General features: G+C 39.2%; 1 protein-coding gene across 1 annotated transcript; it reads right to left on the bottom strand.

Annotated features, from left to right (window-relative positions):
* Positions 1-668: 668 nt before the first annotated feature.
* Positions 669-17,197, bottom strand: GLT8D2 (glycosyltransferase 8 domain containing 2). Its single transcript, XM_009584992.1, has 10 exons — positions 16,927-17,197; positions 14,957-15,001; positions 13,404-13,499; positions 12,050-12,218; positions 10,304-10,421; positions 8,155-8,239; positions 4,571-4,683; positions 3,716-3,882; positions 1,986-2,098; positions 669-1,141 (listed from the first exon to the last, which is right to left on the bottom strand). Exons 2-10 carry the CDS (start codon positions 14,973-14,975, stop codon positions 969-971), a joined length of 1,053 nt encoding a protein of 350 aa, XP_009583287.1. The 5' UTR covers positions 14,976-15,001; positions 16,927-17,197; the 3' UTR covers positions 669-968.
* Between the last annotated feature and the right edge of the window lie 1,476 nt (positions 17,198-18,673).

Below are 18,673 nucleotides of genomic sequence, written 5' to 3' on the forward strand. Positions count from 1 at the left end.
TAAAATCAGGAATCGTATTGCAGTGTCTTTGAATGTGCTTTTGCATCTTGCTCGCAGGCATCTAAATGTACTACAGAACATGTGATACACAGAAACACTGCAAAACTTGGACTAGAAGACCTTTAAAGGTCCCTTCCAAACCAAACTGGTCTATGATTCTATGAAAACAGAGTCATTGTGCAACAGAACTCAACTCATAGGCTTTATTGTGGCCTTTCAGTACTTAAAGGGGGCTTTTAAGAATGATGGGGGCAAACTTTTTAGCAGGGCCTGTTGTGACAGGACAAGGGGGAATGGTTTTAAACTAAAAGAGGGTAGATTTAGACCAGGTATAAGGAAGAAATTTTTTGCAATGAGGGTGGTGAACCACTGGCACAGGTTGCCCAGAGAGGTGGTAGATGCCCCATCCCTGGCAACATTCAAGGTCAGGTTGGAGGGGGCTCTGAGCAACCTGATCTAGTTGAAGATGTCCCTGCCCTCGGCAGGGGGGTTGGCCTAGATGACCTTGAAAGGTCCCTTGCAACCCAAACTATTCTGTGATTCATTAAAATGCTGCATAAGTTCTCATTTCATGCTGGGTAATGTGGGCTAGATGCCTTGTATGTAATACTGCAGGTATTTCCTGCGTAGGTTTTTCTACCAGCAGACATTGGAGTCTTATTTATAAAGACCTTACATTAAAACACACTGTGTGGCACCAAATTTCACCTCTAAATGTTTAATGAAAATACTTCATTGTCAAGTAAACTTGTTTCGTCACCTCCCATGAAAGTCAAAATAATCTGAACCGTGTAACTGTTACTCCAGCCTCCCTCTCCAGCCATAAGCACACAAAACTGATCATCATTTATTCATACATTTAACAAATACTTAGTTTTCTAAAATCAGTTAATTATACAACATGTTGCATCTCAAACTATTACATACTGTAAAACATTGTGTATGAATGCATTTAAGTGGTTTCAGTATCAGCTATCGGGACGAGTTAATTTGAACTTCCCTGAAGGGTCAGGAATAAACCAGTTTTCCCAGAGATCAGTGTGAACACTGGGATAGTCCCAAGGTTTGTATCTCCCATTCCAATGAAGTAATTTAGCTTCTTGAAGAAAATGCTCTGAGTAACGGGTATCAGGACTCCAACCTGCATGGGTACATTTTAAAAAAAAAAAACAACAAAAAAAACACCCACAGTTTTTAATACTGACACTATGGAGTGAGGTAAATTCAGTTTGTTTTTTTTTTAAAGTCTGATTAGTATGGTTTCACCTGTTAATAGACAACTAGTTGTACGATAGACTAGCTTTTTTCAACTTCATGCCTCTCTGATGCAGAATTAGAAAAAAAAATCTCAGCAAGCTTCCTCTCTCTGAACACTTCCAAGATTTTGGCATAGCTGAGGTTTAAAAAAAAAAAAAATATCCTTTTACTACTCATTTTACTATACCAGCTAAGCCATTACCTTTTTCCCAGGATAATTCACCATTCCTGGGTAAAAGGTAACTACATCCTCCAGAATGCTGACTACACAAGCACTGCCAGGCACCCCATCTTCTTCCACTGTGCCTACTGAAAGAATGTCTGATTTTTTTCATCCTCTCACTATATTCAGATCTTTCATATATTCTTCCATAGTTTATGACAATATAGCTGGTCTTCAAACATGTAACTGTCCTTGGTATTTTGTTTTTTCCTTTTTTATCCAGTTTAATGACTATTAGGGTTTGGGTTTTTTTGCAGGGGTGCAACTATTTTATTTTCTTGACCTGTTAAGATATTTGCATAATGACACCTGTGGGGAAACCCCACATTCTACCCTACCCTGAAGAACGCAGGACTAATGGGTGTTGGGGAAAGCAGGGATTACATACTGTGGATCTGAGGTATAGAGTAATGCATTGAGGTAAAGTAATGTAAGGCCCTAGACTGGAATCTTACAAACCGCTCACTTTTAGTTCCAACTGCAGACGGTGGGAAGTCAAACTTACCAAGATGCCTTATGTGCCACAGAGGATTAATAGTGGAATACCTTCCATGAAATACGATCAGCATTGGAGAGGTTGCCACGCCTCCCCCAAGGGTGCTGCTGTAGAGGTTTTCCCTGCAAAAGGGGGAAAAAAAAAAAGAAAATGCAGAAAATGTTCAAAATCTCAATCAAAAAGTCTTAGTACAAAAGTCAGAAGATTAAAAATAAGTATTCTGGCAAAATTCAAAATCATTTTGAACAGACCAATTTTCAGCATACTCCTTCCTAGTGCTGTTAATTGCTTGTATTTGCAACTCCAATTCCTGTTGAATAAATCGTTGCTACCAAGCAAAATGGGAGTCAGACCCAACATGACGCCAGTTACTTCTACACATACCGCCTATAGTCTACAAGGCTGACAGTTTACAGTAGGAAAAAAAGCTGTTAACAAAAAGGAACCAAACATAATTTAGCCTGGTTTCTTAAGAAAATCTACATGTTTCCATGTGTTTCACTCCCTCTTGTTTTTCTCCCCCTCAGCCCCCAGCCTTTAGACCCATAAATTAACTTTAAATCAGATTTGCCAAAGTCTAGTTAGTACAAACTAACATCTAAAGGATATCAATTACCTAAGAATTTTGTGCTAAATCCAGGGCTCGATAAAGCCAAATCACTGCAGGGAGAGGCATTAGGAAGTAGCAGCCAGATGTCTGGCCACAGTGTGCAGAAGGCCTGGCTGGCCAGTCGGCACATGGGCAAAGCCACTCCAGCTACGGGACGCTGTGCCACCCGCCAGCCAGCAAGGACAACTGGGAAGTACTGAGAGATGCTTAGAGACTACAGAACAAAAAAATCATAACCTCCCCTCAAAACTGGGTTTCAGCTGCTAAGCTGTTTATTTCACTGTTGTTTCAAAGTCCAGCTAAAAGGAACATGAATGTGTTATCCATGGAGTTTTTTCAAACTCTCAAGCAGCACAGCAAAAGCTTGTCAGGATATGTTACATAGGCAGAGTAAGAGACATTTGGCTTCTCATTCCTTCACATGCTCATCATTTGTGTCTCTACTCTGTTCATTTCTGAAACTAACAAGTAAGGGACATAGTCCAACAGCACAAGCTATTCAGTTTCAGTTTAGTCTTACTAAATTTAAATTTAACCCTCTGCAGAGAAAGAAAGTAAATGTCAAGTTTTCACATACAGGTTAAGAGTGAACTAACATAAAAAAAGAACAGTGATTGTTTCACTGTGTCATGACTTATTCATGGTCGATGCCAGAAAGATATCTTTCATGTCAAATTTCATTCATCTCTAGAAAAAGAAGTGTTTTCTATTGGTATTTAAGAAATATGATGTCCAATTACAGTTTGGCTGGCATTACAATAGGAGCGACCCCACACAAACACGGAAACATTCTTCCTCCTTTAAGTCAGCCTCAGGAAGGGAAGATCGTAAGTGGCTTGATCCCAGGTCAGGTTGGTCACCCAGAACAAGAAACACATGTTCTCAGTATCCCTCAGGATTAAGTGTGGTTTGTGATCAAACACAAGACTAAAATTCCAGGTGGCCATTTCCTGGTACATGATTGGTCAGATTTAAGCAGATGGAAATTCTGGAACATGAATTATTTCACTTGATGAGATCTCAAAGAAAGGCTGCTTGGAGTTAAAGACTTCTAAGAGCTTCTAAACAGAAAATTAGACACTAAACTGAGTATTAGAAGTAAAGCGCAAAGCTAGATTTCTATACATACTCTACATTTCTTTGCATCCACTTTTCCAACTGCTTTGTGATCCGTTGATGTTTCCATTCAGTCATGTTAGCAACAATTACTCCAGGATTAAAGGAGCAGGTGCTGGGGCTGATGCCAAGATCTCTAATCGCTTGCTTTCTGTAGTCCAGGAATCCCATGTACGTATTCTAAGAAATAAAAAAAAGTATGTTTATCCCCTATGAATTTCTATAAAGAGAAGTGTAAATGCATTTCTCTACCACTCACAGAGATGAAATACGTGCTCCCAAAGCTGAGTTTCTACATGATGGTTACCTGTTTCGGTTTCCGTATGACACAAGGCTGAAAGGCAGGATACTTCCAGCTACTGAATTACTTTTTCCATAGTATTGTTCCACGGGAGTTTGATAAGGCTCTTCCCTCACCACATGTTTGTCTTTCTGTAGCTTACTCTGAATGATGTAGTATCAGGCTTGTACAGCTGTAATGCCAGAGAGACTCACTGACAATCCTAGGGGACTCAGCTCGAGAATTAGCCTTTAAGCCTGTGTTCCTGAGTTTCATTCCAAATTTGACTAATACAAGTGTCATATATTCTGTCTTCATTAGATGTTCTGTAAGTGCTCATGATCTGATAGCAAAATACCAAACATAATCTAGTAGAATCCAAAGAACAATAGAGATTTAAATTATTACAGGAAACAACTCTGCATAGCATTACAGAGTTACTACAAAAAGTAGTTCTTAATTACCTGTAAAACTGTTACAAAATTATGAAAAAAACCCCAACACTTTCACTTTGGGGAAAATGTACTAAATCATCTTACATTTGTGGGTAAATACATTCATTATTAGAATTCCAAAATGGCATCTTACCTGCATCCCTACACTTCTAACCATTTCATGTGTAGATGGCAGATCACAATCATCTGAAAAAGCTGCAGCATGTCCAGGAGCTAACTTAGTGTCGTAGAGTTCCTGGATGTCACCTGATTACAGAAAGGTCAAAAGCATAAGAAGAAACCTACTTCACTGCTACAGAGTTGATAGGGTAACTTCTGTTCTCATGTGTGTTACTTATGAACACACCAATTTTAGGGGATAGCCCAGATATTAACGAAAGCTGAATTTTGTAACATGGGACAATTTTCAAATTTGAGTCCTGTACGTCCCTGTTCTGGTCTAAATGTCCAAAATCAGCTCCAGCAGAAGCCTGGTTACACTGTTAAGAAGCCTGGTTACAAAGTTATGCATTCATAGCGTTTGCCTTTGGAGAAGGCGGGCACAGGCCATTTTTCTGAGCTTCTTCAAGTCCCACAAAAGTGCCACTTGAATATCTTGCACAGATCAGGTTTTTCCTGGTGTTATTGTGTTTATACCTCCTAGTAAGATACCTGGATTCCCAGCACTGCCCAGTTGAAATGTGCCTGTCACACCTGACCATCCCTGCTGGCTTCACAGACCACCCAGCTCCTTCCTGGTGGAGGGAAATAATGTAATGCATGGCATCTCACTCATCATCTGACTAGCAGGTAGCCATGATGTGCCAGAACATTTTCAGGGCAGGTGGGAAGCACAGCGCTGCCACAGCAATTAAGTGAGTCTGCATCCAAACCCACTACAGCTACCAGCTTTGCTGCTGGGCATGAGTCGGTCACAGGTAAGATGAACGCTATTGGAAGGCCACATATAGCCCAGTAGCCTGAGGTGAGCTCATTAAAAGACTAGTAACTGAAAACATTCCCCATACTGCAAACAGTGGAACTACTATTTCTGAAATAAGCAGAGATTATTTATTTGTCTGAACTCATCAGCTGGTTGGAAAACTTGGTTTAGGACTCACATCCCACCAAGAAACAGAATTTGAATTAATGGGACACTTAATTGTTGAAGATCAACATGCCTTACTAGGTATTTTCTTCTGATTTTAAATAGCTTCTACTTTTCAAGAGAAAAGCAGAAAAAGAAAAAAGGAAAAAAAAAATCAAATCAAACAATTCTGGGCTGACAGCCCAAGTTCAGCGTGTTTCCTTCTTGCTGCTTTGCAGAAAGCAATGACCAACAAATAAACGATCCCGAAGTTAAACCCTGAAAACCCCATTCACTCCTTACCCTGTCAGAAGTCTCAATCACTCCCATTCCAGAGACATCTGACAGAGAGCACACTCTCACATTACAGCTAAGACATGGGGAGTGGCTGCCAGAGCAGCATCCCTCTCTGCCTCCACCTCACTCCCACATGTCCATCTTTATTCCCCTCTTCTGGGCCATTTGATTGCGCGGCCCAAGGGTGAGCAAGTTAGGCTGGCTGAAGCAAAGAAACAAAAAAGCAAAAAAAAAAAAAAAAAAAGGTTTGCGGTTTTTTTTGTACTGCTAATCTTCTGCCAGGTCAACCAGCTGAACCAGCTTATTCTGCAGCTGCACAACTGTAGATATGACACAAGTAACAGGAGCTGCCTGGGGACAGGAGAGGCCACTTCCGTCAGCAGCAGCCTACCATGAGCCCATGAGCTGTAATGTGAAACTGTGCCTTTATCCTGTGGCTCCAGAAAGACTAATCAGCTGATATAAACTGACACCCCTAATGAAAGAGAAAGCCCTACCTCCCCTCTTCTCCCAGCTACACTGCCTTGACTCCTACTAGGGAACTAATTCAGGCTGAAAGTAATCACATTTCTGGTGAATGCCTACGCAGGTGCAAGGAGGGATGCAGAGAAAGTGGTGGGCTCAGCTTCAAGTGCTCATGAAACTGGAGTGTAAATGAAGACTTTCAGAACCTTTCAAAGAGTTAAATATTGCTGTTGCCCATTGATGACAGTCAGAATAACAAAACCAAAAAGCAGAGATGACCACTGGAAACACACATGTTGAAGAAACTGTAATATGAAGTCTATTGCAAATTAAAATGAGACAGGCAGAGCAGATTAATCATATTTTATAAAGCAGCTAATAGTGGCCTCTTTAAGTGCAGATGTTCTGAAATCTGCCACTGAAGAGGCAAAACTATAGAAAGATGCAGAGAAGCAGTGGAGAATAAAATTATACTTTTGTCATGTGTAAATTCACTGATCTTAATGTTCTTACATCAAAGATTAATTTAGGCCAACAAGTTTATTACAGTTATACTCAGTCCTTTCCAAAGGAAATATTCGTTGGAACACCCCTTTAATGTTTAACAAAGATAGGTAAAATGGTTTTGTTGTCCCTGCGCATTGGGCCTGGCTAGGATAGAGTTAATTTTCTTCATAGCAGCTCATATTGTGCTGTAGTTTAGATTTTTGACCAAAACAGTACTGATAGCACACTAACGTTCTAGCTTTTCTGAAATAAACCACTGCTGAACAGTGGTTGCACAGCATCGAGGCCTTCTCTGTTTCTCACTCTGCCCCCCCAGTGAATAGATCCAGGGGTGCGCAATAGGACTCAAGCAGGCAGATGACCTGAACTGGCGAAAGAGATATTCCATGCCATATAATGCCATGCTCAGCAATAAAAGGGAAAAGAGGGGGGTCCTAGGAGGGTTAGCTGGCTTTTGCTCAGGAGCTGACTTCTCTCTTCTTCCACTTATCCCTCACTTATTAAACAATTATTTGTTTGTTTGGTTTATCCAGACCCTCAAGTTTTCTTGCTTTTATTCTTCCTTTCCTCTTCCCCCATGCCACTGGGTGTGGGGATGGGGGGTAAGTGAGTGAGCAGCTGTGTGATGCTTAGCTGCCCACCAGGGTTAAACCACAACACTCTGATGAAAAAATGTTATGAAATAACAAGAAAACAATTTGATAAAACAAGGGAGGACAACAAGTCCACAAGGAAAAAAAAAAAAATATACTGAGAAACAGAAGAGAGAAAAAAAACATAAATTAGTCTTTAAAAAAAACAATTGTTCCTCTAATTAGATTTCTTTGTATGGAAAAAAAAAAGATTTTTCAGGATTTGAATGTCTTCTAACTGCTCCCATTTGTCCAGGAACTCTGAAATCTTTGACCCCGATTCTGCAAATTGCTATGGATTCTGAGTTGAAGATGCTCAGAAATCACATTTTAACCCTCTTATTCGAATAAATTCCTCTTGCTCTCAAGAACAGCAATTCTCGATAAGGAACTGGTAGTGTTGTGGGAATTCAAATACTAGCAGGAAATGCACATCACATACTTAACAATAAATATTGCAGCATCTAAGTGAAATCCATGGTATCTTTCAGCAATTGACCATATTCAATTAAAATGAAACCCATACATACAATTTTGATCAGAATCAACTATTCAAAAGATATATGGAGAGAAGTTCTTCTTCAGACTTTCTTTTAAATAAACAAACAGATTATTTGTAGTTTTCCTGAGTGCAACACTCCTAGCAGCTGCCTCAGTTTCCATTATATCTCATATTTCCAAATGACTGTAAAAGCTGCAATAACTTTGATTTTAATTCTGCTAGAAACTGCTTTTTGGATGAGAGCTTACCTTGAACAATGATATCATCATCCAAATATATTACTTTCTCATGTTTCTGGATAAGCAAAGGAAGATAAAATCGAACGAAGTTCAGCTATTAAACAGAAAAAAAGGTAAAGACTAAATGGTAAAGCTGTTTAATGTAGTAGTCCCACGCTTCTTTCTCTATTAACAATCAGTTTTAATTTCTCTCTTCAACTAGCCAACAATTATTTGCTTCCTCTCCCCCAGCTAGTATCTTGAACCCATTAATATTATTATTTATCCCTATTTTATTTATTATGGCCCTAACCAAGCAACCCAAAACAGTTGCTTCTTCACAGAATCACAGAATCATTTAGGTTGAAAGGGGCCTTTTGAGATTATCTTGCCCAAGCCCTCTTCTCAAGCAGGGTCCACTCGAGCAGGCTGCGTGGGACTGAGCCCAGTTGGGTTTTGAGTATCTCCACAGATGGAGACTCAACAACCTCTCTAGGCAACCTGCTCCAGTGTTTGACCATCCTCACCATAAAACAACCAAAAAGTTTTTTCTTGTGTCCAGAGGGATTTTCATGTTTTTTAATTTGTGCCCACTGCCTCTTCTCCTGTCAGTGGGCACCACTGAGAAGAGCTTGGCTCCCTTGTCTTCATCCCTCCCCTCCGGTATTTACACAAATTGATAAGATCCTCCTGAGCCTTCTCTTCTCCAGGCTGAAGAGCCCCAACTCTCTCAACCTCCCCTCATACGAGAGATGCTCCAGTCCCTTAATCATCTTTGCAGCCCTGTGTTGGACTCGCCCCAGGAAGTCTGTATCTTTCTTGTACTGGGGACCTCAGAACTAGACACAGTACTCCAGATGCAGCCTCACAAGTGCTGAGTAAATAGGAAGGCTCACCTTCCTGGACCTGCTGGCAATGCTCTTCCTAATACATTTTTACAGCATACATCATACAAAACACTTCAAATTTAACAGTGTCATCATTCCACTCTATAGGAATGACTTGACTGGTGGCACAGACACGGGGTAACAACTTCTACGATAGCAACGAAGAACACAGCAGAGGGAAAGGGGACTGAGAATGAAAGAATCACCATACTGATTCACAACATTTTACCCAGCACCTGCCTCAGAGTGGTCCTAAGCAGATGTTCAGTGAAAAATAAGAATAGAGCAAGCATACAGAAAAGTTGCTCCGAGTATTCTCCTAGCTTTCAGCTATTTTCAGCTCAAGGGATTTCCTGAACCAGATGTGATCTGTCTAAATATAAACTTCAGTCCTCTCTAAATTCCTGTGAACTTTTACATTCACAAGACCTTTCAGCAAGAAATTGTAGAGGCTCAGTACTCACTGCATGAAAAACGTGCAGCATTTCTTGTTTGTTCTGACTGTGACTCCTACTAATTTAATGTAATGGCCATTAGTTCTTGCATTGGAAGAGACAGTGAGCAACCATCTCCCATCCAGTCCTTCATGCCACTCAGTCCTGTAAACCTCTACTATTTTCAGGCTAGAAGTCACATTTCCAGGCTGAACGGTTTTAACCCACTGATTCCTTGCATGAAATCTTTTCCATATATTAGAAATGTCAAAGGCGCAGAGAACAACAGACATTCTGAACAGACCTGAACATTTTCCGGTAGTGCTACACCTTTTTCAGATAAGGGGACGAAGATTGCATACAGTATTTAGGATGAGGGAAAACCATGGATTTGTATTGTGGCATAATGATGTTCTCTATTTTGATCCTTAGTCCTTTCCTAATAATTTCTAACATCTGATTTGCCTTTTCTGACAGCCAGTAATATTTAGATCAGTCATTAGCCTTTGAATTAACCCCGGACATCAGCAGAATGCAGCCAACTCGGCATCATGGAGGCACAAAGAACACTAGTAGATCTTCCCTCTAATAAACTGTGAATATATTCTTAAAGATACGACACATTCAAATTACCAAGTTTATGCCACCAAATAATGAGGTCCCAGCAAGACAGACAAGTTGCAAGGAGCTTGTTATAGTGCACTTTTCCTTCTTGAGTGAGGTCTTAGCATTCGGACCTGATGTGGCTTTTCTGGCTTACAGCCCCCCGTGCAATGGAACAGAGATGTAGGATATTTTAAAGCGTGTAATAAGCGTTAAAAACACTGAAAATTTGTCATGCATCGTTCATTTACTCACAGGCTGCAGTAACTCAGGACGCGATGCATCTTGTCTGATTTTTCCTTTTAGTACCATAGGGTTGAATTCCACAACCTTAAACTTTATTTCTTTCAGTTTAGAATTTTCAATCCACTTTCTGTGATTAAAAAAGCAGTGATTAAAAAAAATATTGAGTGTGTGGCAAGTACTTCAGTATTAAATTCACAGACTCATAGGAGAATAAGAGACCTTGAAAGCTCACTCGATCTATTCTATCTCAAGACAAAATCACTTATGTCTACAGCTATTGCACACAGACATTTGTTTAACCTGTTCTTAAAAAAAACACAACAAACCAACCAAAAAACAACACCCAAAAAACCCAACAAAGCCAACACCCCACACCACTGCCAAAAACAGAGACTCCACATGTTGCCCAAACAACCCATCTTTCACCATCATCAGCATTAAATGCTATTTTTCTAGGCTTTCTTGCTATAGTTAAAGACCATTTTTTCCTACCCTATATACTGTGCTTTTAAAGCAGAGGTTAGTTTTCTCCCTTTTACAGTTTTACGTCCTTCAAGATGACTGCCACATCACCTCCTAACTATATTTTCTTCAGACTAAACTAATTTTTTTCATTATTTTGTCAGATTTCTTGAAACCATTGCTTATTTTCTCCTCTGACCTCTCTTCTAAATCCTTCCTGAAGGCACCTAAAACTAAACACCACACCTTTTCTTTCTGTGTTAATAATGTTTGCAAGATCAGAAAAAGTTTCCTCAGATCTCCTGTGGTCATACATGTCAACATGTATATCCACTATGATGCATGCCTTTTTTTTTTTTTTTGAATCAGTGTGGTCAGTTATCAGTCATAATTCTGTAGTTTTCCAAATGAGTGTTACTGAACTCTTGCTTCATCCTGAGCCAATACAATCAGCTATTCCCACCTGTATTACCTTGTCACTACCTCTTCTGAATTTCATCACATTTTACAGTTCATTTTTCCAATTCACCATGATTAGTTCGTTTTCAGCTCTTGTCCTCAATATATCTGCTGTCTCTTTTCTAGCTTCATGCCAGCTGCAGATTCATAAAGAATGTTCTCCACTCTATTATCTAGGTTACGGATGAACTGGATGGGAAAAACTCCCTGTGGAACCCCACTCATACCTCTTTTCACTTTGACACAAATTGTGGGTAGTCAGGCTACAGAAATGCAGTAGCCAGAGGTGAGAACTGCTAAGAAATCTGCTTTAATTTTGATTCACACCTTCTTCCTCTTTTAGACAATGTTTGCAAATTTTAACACCCAAACATGCTTTCATTACAAGCTTTTTTGGGCCTCTATTTATAACGTTTAATACCCTCCCTTAGCTGAAATTAGCTTTAAACAGCAAGTTTTTCTACTCTGAAGCTTAAGACACAGCGCCAGATGAGAGGTAAGTGCAGTGCCACAAAGCAGGATTGTGACAAGTAAGCATGTATACACTTCCCTTACTACAGACTCTTCTGCAGCTGATCTACAAAAGGCAGAGAGGCACAGGTATAGGCATGGTCTGGCTATTTCACACCGCTTTACACCAGTCAGTGCCTTGCATAGGACAAAATGGTCCTTCTTCCTACACGTAAAGAATCCTGGGGATTGCTACCAATAGCACTACTTAAATAGAAGGCCGAAACATTTCCCTGAAAAGTCCTCCAAAGTCTATGCCCATGCTAAGGAGAACAACAACCTGGTCCTAACTACAACATGAAACAAAATAAGGCTGGTATATACCGAATATGTGGGATGGTAGTCTTCAGCCCAACTATGTAGAACAAAACATTAGCCTCTGTGTTGCTGTAGATGCTACTGATTGCTGCTATAGCTGCACCCATTCTGCCCGCAGCAGCGCAGATTACGACTGGGATTTCTTCTTCCATTTCCTCAGGACTCTCCAAATCAACTACAAGAAACAAAACTATGCATTATAATAGAAAATTAAGAATCTTTTTGTATCAGATCTGGGTCATAGGAAAGAGTATGGAGTTCCATAAGCAGTGGAATCATATCACAATCACCCCATTTCCTTACCACATCCTATACACATCCGCATCTGGCAAGGCACACAGCATGAGCTGTCGCTAATCCAGAACTACATGCAGGTTGACTGGACTCTTGGATGCCTCCAAACAGAATATAAAACAGAGTGCTCGGCATCTTCTACTCAGCAGGGGCACAATTCAGCCTGTCCTCCATGTAGCTGCTTATTCACATGAAACCTGAAGAAGTTTGAATACCTTTGAGACTTCTACTTCTCAGTTATATTTAGTACAAAGTGAACAATAGGTTCCAAAATTATCAAAGGAAAGAAGTAAGTCGAAGAGATGGCGCAATTGCGTGAGCTTCACTTCTTTGGGAAGCAGTCTAGAAAGGAATAGTGCAAAATTTTGTACCAGCAGGAAGTTGCTAATGATAAAAGGAAAAAAATCTAAACAATACTGAATCAGTTCACATTACTGCTAAGAAAGATTTCTATCCCTAGCACTGATTAACTTACAGAACATACATGGATATATTTATACTGGTTAAAACATAACCATTAAACTCATAACCGTCCCAACAAAAATATACTGAAAAAAAAAGCTTTATATCAAGACAGAGTTTGTTTATCTTGGGAACAGTGAATAAGCTATTAGTATAAACATTTAATACCAGTCCAACCATATCAACCCTAGCAGGTTTCTGTCACTATAAAACTTCCAGCAAAAACTTCTGCTGTAATCTGAAATGAATAGGTAGGCCAAGAACATTCCCAAAGGGGCAAGTTGGGATCAAAGTTTATTATTGCTTGACAACTCCAACACTGTTCAGCACAAATAGGGATATACGCCAGCTTCCATCTACATCAGTGACATCCGAATAAAAATTTGAATCAGAATGACAATTCTTAGTCATTACTATCGATCTCCTACTATCTTATTCAAGTAATTCAGAAGCAAAAAATTCCACACCCCAGACAATATGCAACAGTGTGAATAGCTCATCTACTGCAGGGCAAACAGGATTCAGTAAGACAAAAAGCACTGTTCAAATGAAGAGATAAAGGATATAAAACAACATAAATAAAACATAAGTATAAGTCATCTACCTGTTTCATTCTTTAATGCAGACGGCACTTGGTGAACTTTGTTATACAGAATGGCACACACAGTTAATATAAGAAGTAACAGTAAGATCTGGTTAACTGAAACAAAAGGGAAAATTTGTTAACAATCAGTATAATAGCTAATTCCCAAGTACCTTTTTTAAAAAAAATCCAATTTGCAACCAGTACATATCATAACCTGTATTTGCTGTGTTTATCAAATTAGCCTTTGTCTTGTTATTTGATCAAGCTAAAAATTTTATGTTAAAAACATAATACTATCTCTCCCCCATTACAATAATTTCCAACTATCTGATTTTCATGGATAATTTGCTCGCTAAATCATTAAGCTCACAATATATATGGGTTACCCATACTAGGAAATTCACAGGTTTCTGAATTTTACCAGGAGCCTGGAACCTTCTTTTCTTGGCTAGTTTGTTGCCTGTTTATCATTACAGGACTTCATGAGTTAATTATTTTTACCTAGCCCTTTCCTTCTCTCATGCTTCCCTGATAAAACTTCAAACACAGGAGAAATTTTTTTTCTATTTCAATGTTCAGATCCTCAAGATGTATTTGAGCAAAACTCTAAGAATACTAGAAAATCAAATCCAGCATGCTACTGGTTTGGAACCAGGAATGTTCCAAAATATTTGAAAATACATAAACATTTTGACACAGTTACTTCAATTAGTAAAATCAAACCTAAGCATGCAACAGCGAAGACCTTACTGTATATTCTGATTTGCAATTCCTACCAGACTGTCTTGTACAAGTTTGAGTTATTCAACATAAACCAACCATGAGCAGGTACCAGGACAGTTCACTGAGTACAACAGGGAAGGAATACATTGCCATCATCAGCAGTGACTTTGATGATGGGAGTTCTTTGTATCAGACTACTTTGTTACTTTTGCACCACCATAAAAGGTATTTAAGGTGTAAAAAAGAGCAAAGGGAACAAAGTTTTGAACTATTTCAAACAAAAGGGCCAACTGGCCAGAACTGGGCATGAAAATAAATTGAAATTGGTAAACATATGTCACTGAACCTGCACTAATTTAAATCAGCTGAGGAAACAGCCCATTGACTTCAGGGAAATTTTGGGTGCATAACTGAAGGCACACACCGGTCCATTTTCAGTCACTGACCCTGACAGCTGATGAGAATCCCAAATTTCTTGGGGCCACACTTCAAATGCAAGTATGAACAGCATTAATGTGCAGATTAATGCCAAAAAGCCAAGTTCAGTGCTCTAGGCACAACCCACATGAAACCAACAGCTACCTGCGCTCTTAGTGGGAAATTGCAGACCCCCCAGTCTCATGCAGTAAAGCAGTGAGTAATTTTAAATTAATGGGATTTATGGCCGTACTTATCTGGCTTAGTTAACAGGAAAAAGCTTATTTGTTTACCAAAAGCTAAGCATAATTTAGCAAAACTAGAACTATAAATTTGCATGCAACTGTGACAACAGTTGCATGAGAAATTGCATTTGACATTTCTGTCCTCTTTTACAAGTATATATTTCAAATGTTTTTAAGCTCTCTTACTTTTCTTTAAAAGAGCCATGTGTCCTGTTGGATGAAAACTGTGATCTGTGGTAAAAAAAAATTAAAAAAAATTAAAAAAAAAAAAAAAAGAGAGAGAGAAAAATCATTAATACCAGCAGTGAATACTAGTTGTTATTTCAGGGACAAGGTTTTGCATCATCAAATTTTACTGTTAACCCAGTAAAAGTAAAACTGAACTCTATCTTTGTAAATAACTTTTTTGGAACAAATAACTAATATTCTGCACTAGAACTATTACATATTTTAATTTAAGCTATGAATAAGTTGAAAAGAACAGCATTTTAATAAGTTCCATCCAATCACCTATATCAGCAATAACTAAGATTTTTCAACACATTTTAAAGTAATGTGCAAAGAAGTATTAAAACACCCACTGATGCAACTTGTAAATACATTTAAATGTATCTCTGATTTCACCTAAAACATAACAATCACAAATACTAATCTCTTGCTGGAGTTTGTTCCCAAACATATGGGAATCTTATACTGGAGCAGTGTCTTTCAGGCTCTCAGAAAATTTCAGAGCAATAGTGAAAATATTTTCTAACAGCAGTATCCTTCCACTAACAGTAAGGAGGGCGCTTGTGCAATGTGGCTTGTATTTAAGCAAACTATTTGTGATGCTAAAGAAAATGAGGTAGCCTTCCCTAAAATTGTACTTCTAAACCAGGCCCAAGAGTGGCCATGACTTTATGGCTGACAGGACAGACCATAATCCCTAAAATACAGGATTATGGGAAATACAACATTCACTTGAATTCTGGACCCAAAACTACTGTTGGGGGGGGCCGTGGAACCCCAAAAACAAAAAACAACAGTAAAAAACAGCACCAGAAGTTGGGGAGGGGAAAATACAACTATGTGATCTAACCTTTATGCAGTGGTAGCTGTATATAGGACAGAAACCAATTTTTCCTGTTTCCATACATACACAGATAGACACATTCCAGCATAGATAAGGATATATGATGGTTTCTACACACACATAAAAATGAAGTTTATTCCGAATCCTTGAGAAGGCAGACGGAACAGCAAGAATACTTGAAAGCTGAGTCACAAAACTGACCACCTCTCATTGGTTAATGCTCAAGTTCAGGCGACATCCTAAATCAGTCTCTACTTTGACTAACAAGTTAAATGACAATGAAAGTATTTTTAAAAGCTAAGATGTGGCTTTGTTTACAAACCACTTATATTCACATGTATTTAGGTCCCAACAGATGACTAAATCTTAGTTGAGAGAGGAGTATCTGAAAGTCCTTTTGCATCCACAGTACTTATCTACATTCCAGCAGCCCACTCTCTTCATGTGGCATTAATTTACACAGAGAGGAAATCAAGCTTATCGGTTGAAAAAAAACCACTGCTAGGAAAGCCCTTCTCTCACGCATTACGTGCAACTATTATCTTCTTATCCATTACAAAAGTTTACTTGTTTAGATAAGCAGAGAGACAACAGAACCCCCTACACCCTTGGAGTAACTTTCTAACCCCACTTTAGCAATCTTCCACTGATTTCCATAGAGCTGACTACTATCTTTTAATTAAGATTTGTAATGATAGACACAAACAATATTGACAATCACAGCAAGATGAAAGCTGGATAGCCACAGCCTCATGATATCTTCAGAAATTATTAAACCAACATAAACTGAACCACGTTCTAAACTTTAAAATCCAAACTTGGACAGACTCTCATACAAGTTTGAGTTCTAAAACTACAGCATTCTTAAGCTCAGAAACTTAGATTCATTACCCACTGATTTTTAAGGAAAGAGAGGAATATTTGTTCCCCTGCAAATACATACTCAACACTCATTAGTTCCTGGAACCTGGCAGTCCCTAACTCAGTTGCCAAATCCTGCAACAAAATGAGGGGCTGCAGAAGGGAAAGCTCAGAAACAGTGACATTACTGCTCAGATATTTCCTGCTTAATTAGTCTTTTTACCTCTTCAAAGCAGCACAGTATTCGGGACTCCTCTCTCCTGAAGAGCTCTAGAGCTATTTACTCGGATCCTAGATAGCCCACAGCTGCAAGCACTCTTGCCAAAGCTTCCTTGACCATCATCCTCCTTTGAAGTCCCCCACGCAAGGGCCTTACAGGGCACAGTAACAGTTTTAAGATTCAATTCCTTTTTCAAACTCTTCAAAGTTTACTTTGGAGTTGTGCTGGTTTTCTTTTCTTTCTCTGCTGCTGAGGAATAGCATAGAGTCCAGACGCCGCACTGGAGGAATGAGAGCCCATAAACCACTTCCAGATGTGCAGAACGATGATGCAGCCCCAGATCTGGCAAACTTGCCTCAGAGCTTCAGCTAGCAGATTGCAAACAAATCCCATAAGACAAAGTCTTAAGGGGGTGGGGGAAAGAGAAGGAAACAAACCCTTCCAGAAGTTACTTTAACAGCCTAGTTGCAGGTTAGGTTTCTAGTCATTATTTACCATAAATGTGAACAGATAACTAGTGTGCAAGTGCCAAACAGCAACATGCCAAAGTCAAACTGAAAGCCAAAGTTTTTCCAATGTCTGTTTGCAGAGTTCTTACAAGTCAAAAGCTAAGGGAAACTTGCAAAATTCAACTCTGAACATACGTTTTGACTTGAATCATCTCATTTCTGAATCTTTGAGCAGTTAAGAGAATCTGAATCCACAGGTTTGGTTTAGATTCAAAGGTAACCAGCACGTGTTGATACTCTGCCTCCTAAGCTCTCCTAGAATGCTTTTGCAGTTTTATTTCTACACCACTTCTTTTATTCAAACTCTCTCCCTCCCTTCTAGGAGCCTCCCTTCTATATGATAAAACACTGTTTTGTCACAAGACTTTCATGAGTACTGAAAGGAATAACAATAATAATCATCTTCAATTCTAAACTATTTTTCATATTTTTAGCATGAGGCAGTGCAAAACTTATGAGAAGTATTCAGTCAAGGTTTTAAAAATCTTAAGCGTTTTAGATTAAGATTGTTGTTCCATTTTGGAGGAATTGAAAATGTGGGTTTTCAACTGTATGTCTCAAACATGCCAAAACTGTATTATTTGTGTCTGATTTTGTACAGAAATCCATCTTTTGCAGGGCTGCCTGCAGGAAAAATAAAGGAAGAGCTATACGTGCAGTTATGTTCTTCACATAGATGGCCACAACTATTACTTTTTCTGTACTATGGTATTTTTTTTAAGCTGTATTAAGTTCACATTCATCAAAATCTACCCGTTTTTTTCATCTCCCTTCCATGTCTATGTGCATCCTGAACAGATCTAAGAAGCACACAGCTGTGCGAGCATGCAGCATTGGGACCATCTGCTTCACCTGGCAGCAACCCCTGGATTACCAGCAACCCAGTAGCACCTTCTCTAGACTTCCCTCGGCCTCACGTTTATGTTCTCACTTAACATCCCCCTCACACAGGAAAGAGAGCAGCTTCTGTCCTGCAGAATGAGATCTTCGGGTTTACTCAGATCATCCGCTGTTAACTGAAGAACTGAAACCTTGGTTTCTAATCTCAACCTTCAGTGTTTAAACAGCAACTCATTTCTTTCTCAAGATGCATACCTCGCAGGCAGCATACCTCGCCTACGACTAGCAAGTACAACAACAACAAAAAAAACTGCTACACATTTCTGAGGGTTTGAACGCTGAGCTGGTTGCCCTAAGCTAAATAGCCCACACCACACCCCTGGGGACCCGAGCACCCAGCA

Source organism: Fulmarus glacialis, unplaced genomic scaffold (genome assembly GCF_000690835.1).
Source record: "Fulmarus glacialis isolate BGI_N327 unplaced genomic scaffold, ASM69083v1 scaffold11459, whole genome shotgun sequence".
NCBI lineage: Eukaryota > Metazoa > Chordata > Aves > Procellariiformes > Procellariidae > Fulmarus > Fulmarus glacialis.

Excerpts from the sequence above, each read along its gene's own strand:
- GLT8D2 (XM_009584992.1), bottom strand. Across the intron at positions 12,219-13,403 it reads TGCATTAAAGAATGAAACAG|TTGATTTGGAGAGTCCTGAG; the intron begins GTAGATGACTTA and ends TGTTTCTTGTAG. Across the intron at positions 2,099-3,715 it reads TGGATGCAAAGAAATGTAGA|GGAAAACCTCTACAGCAGCA; the intron begins GTATGTATAGAA and ends CCCCTTTTGCAG.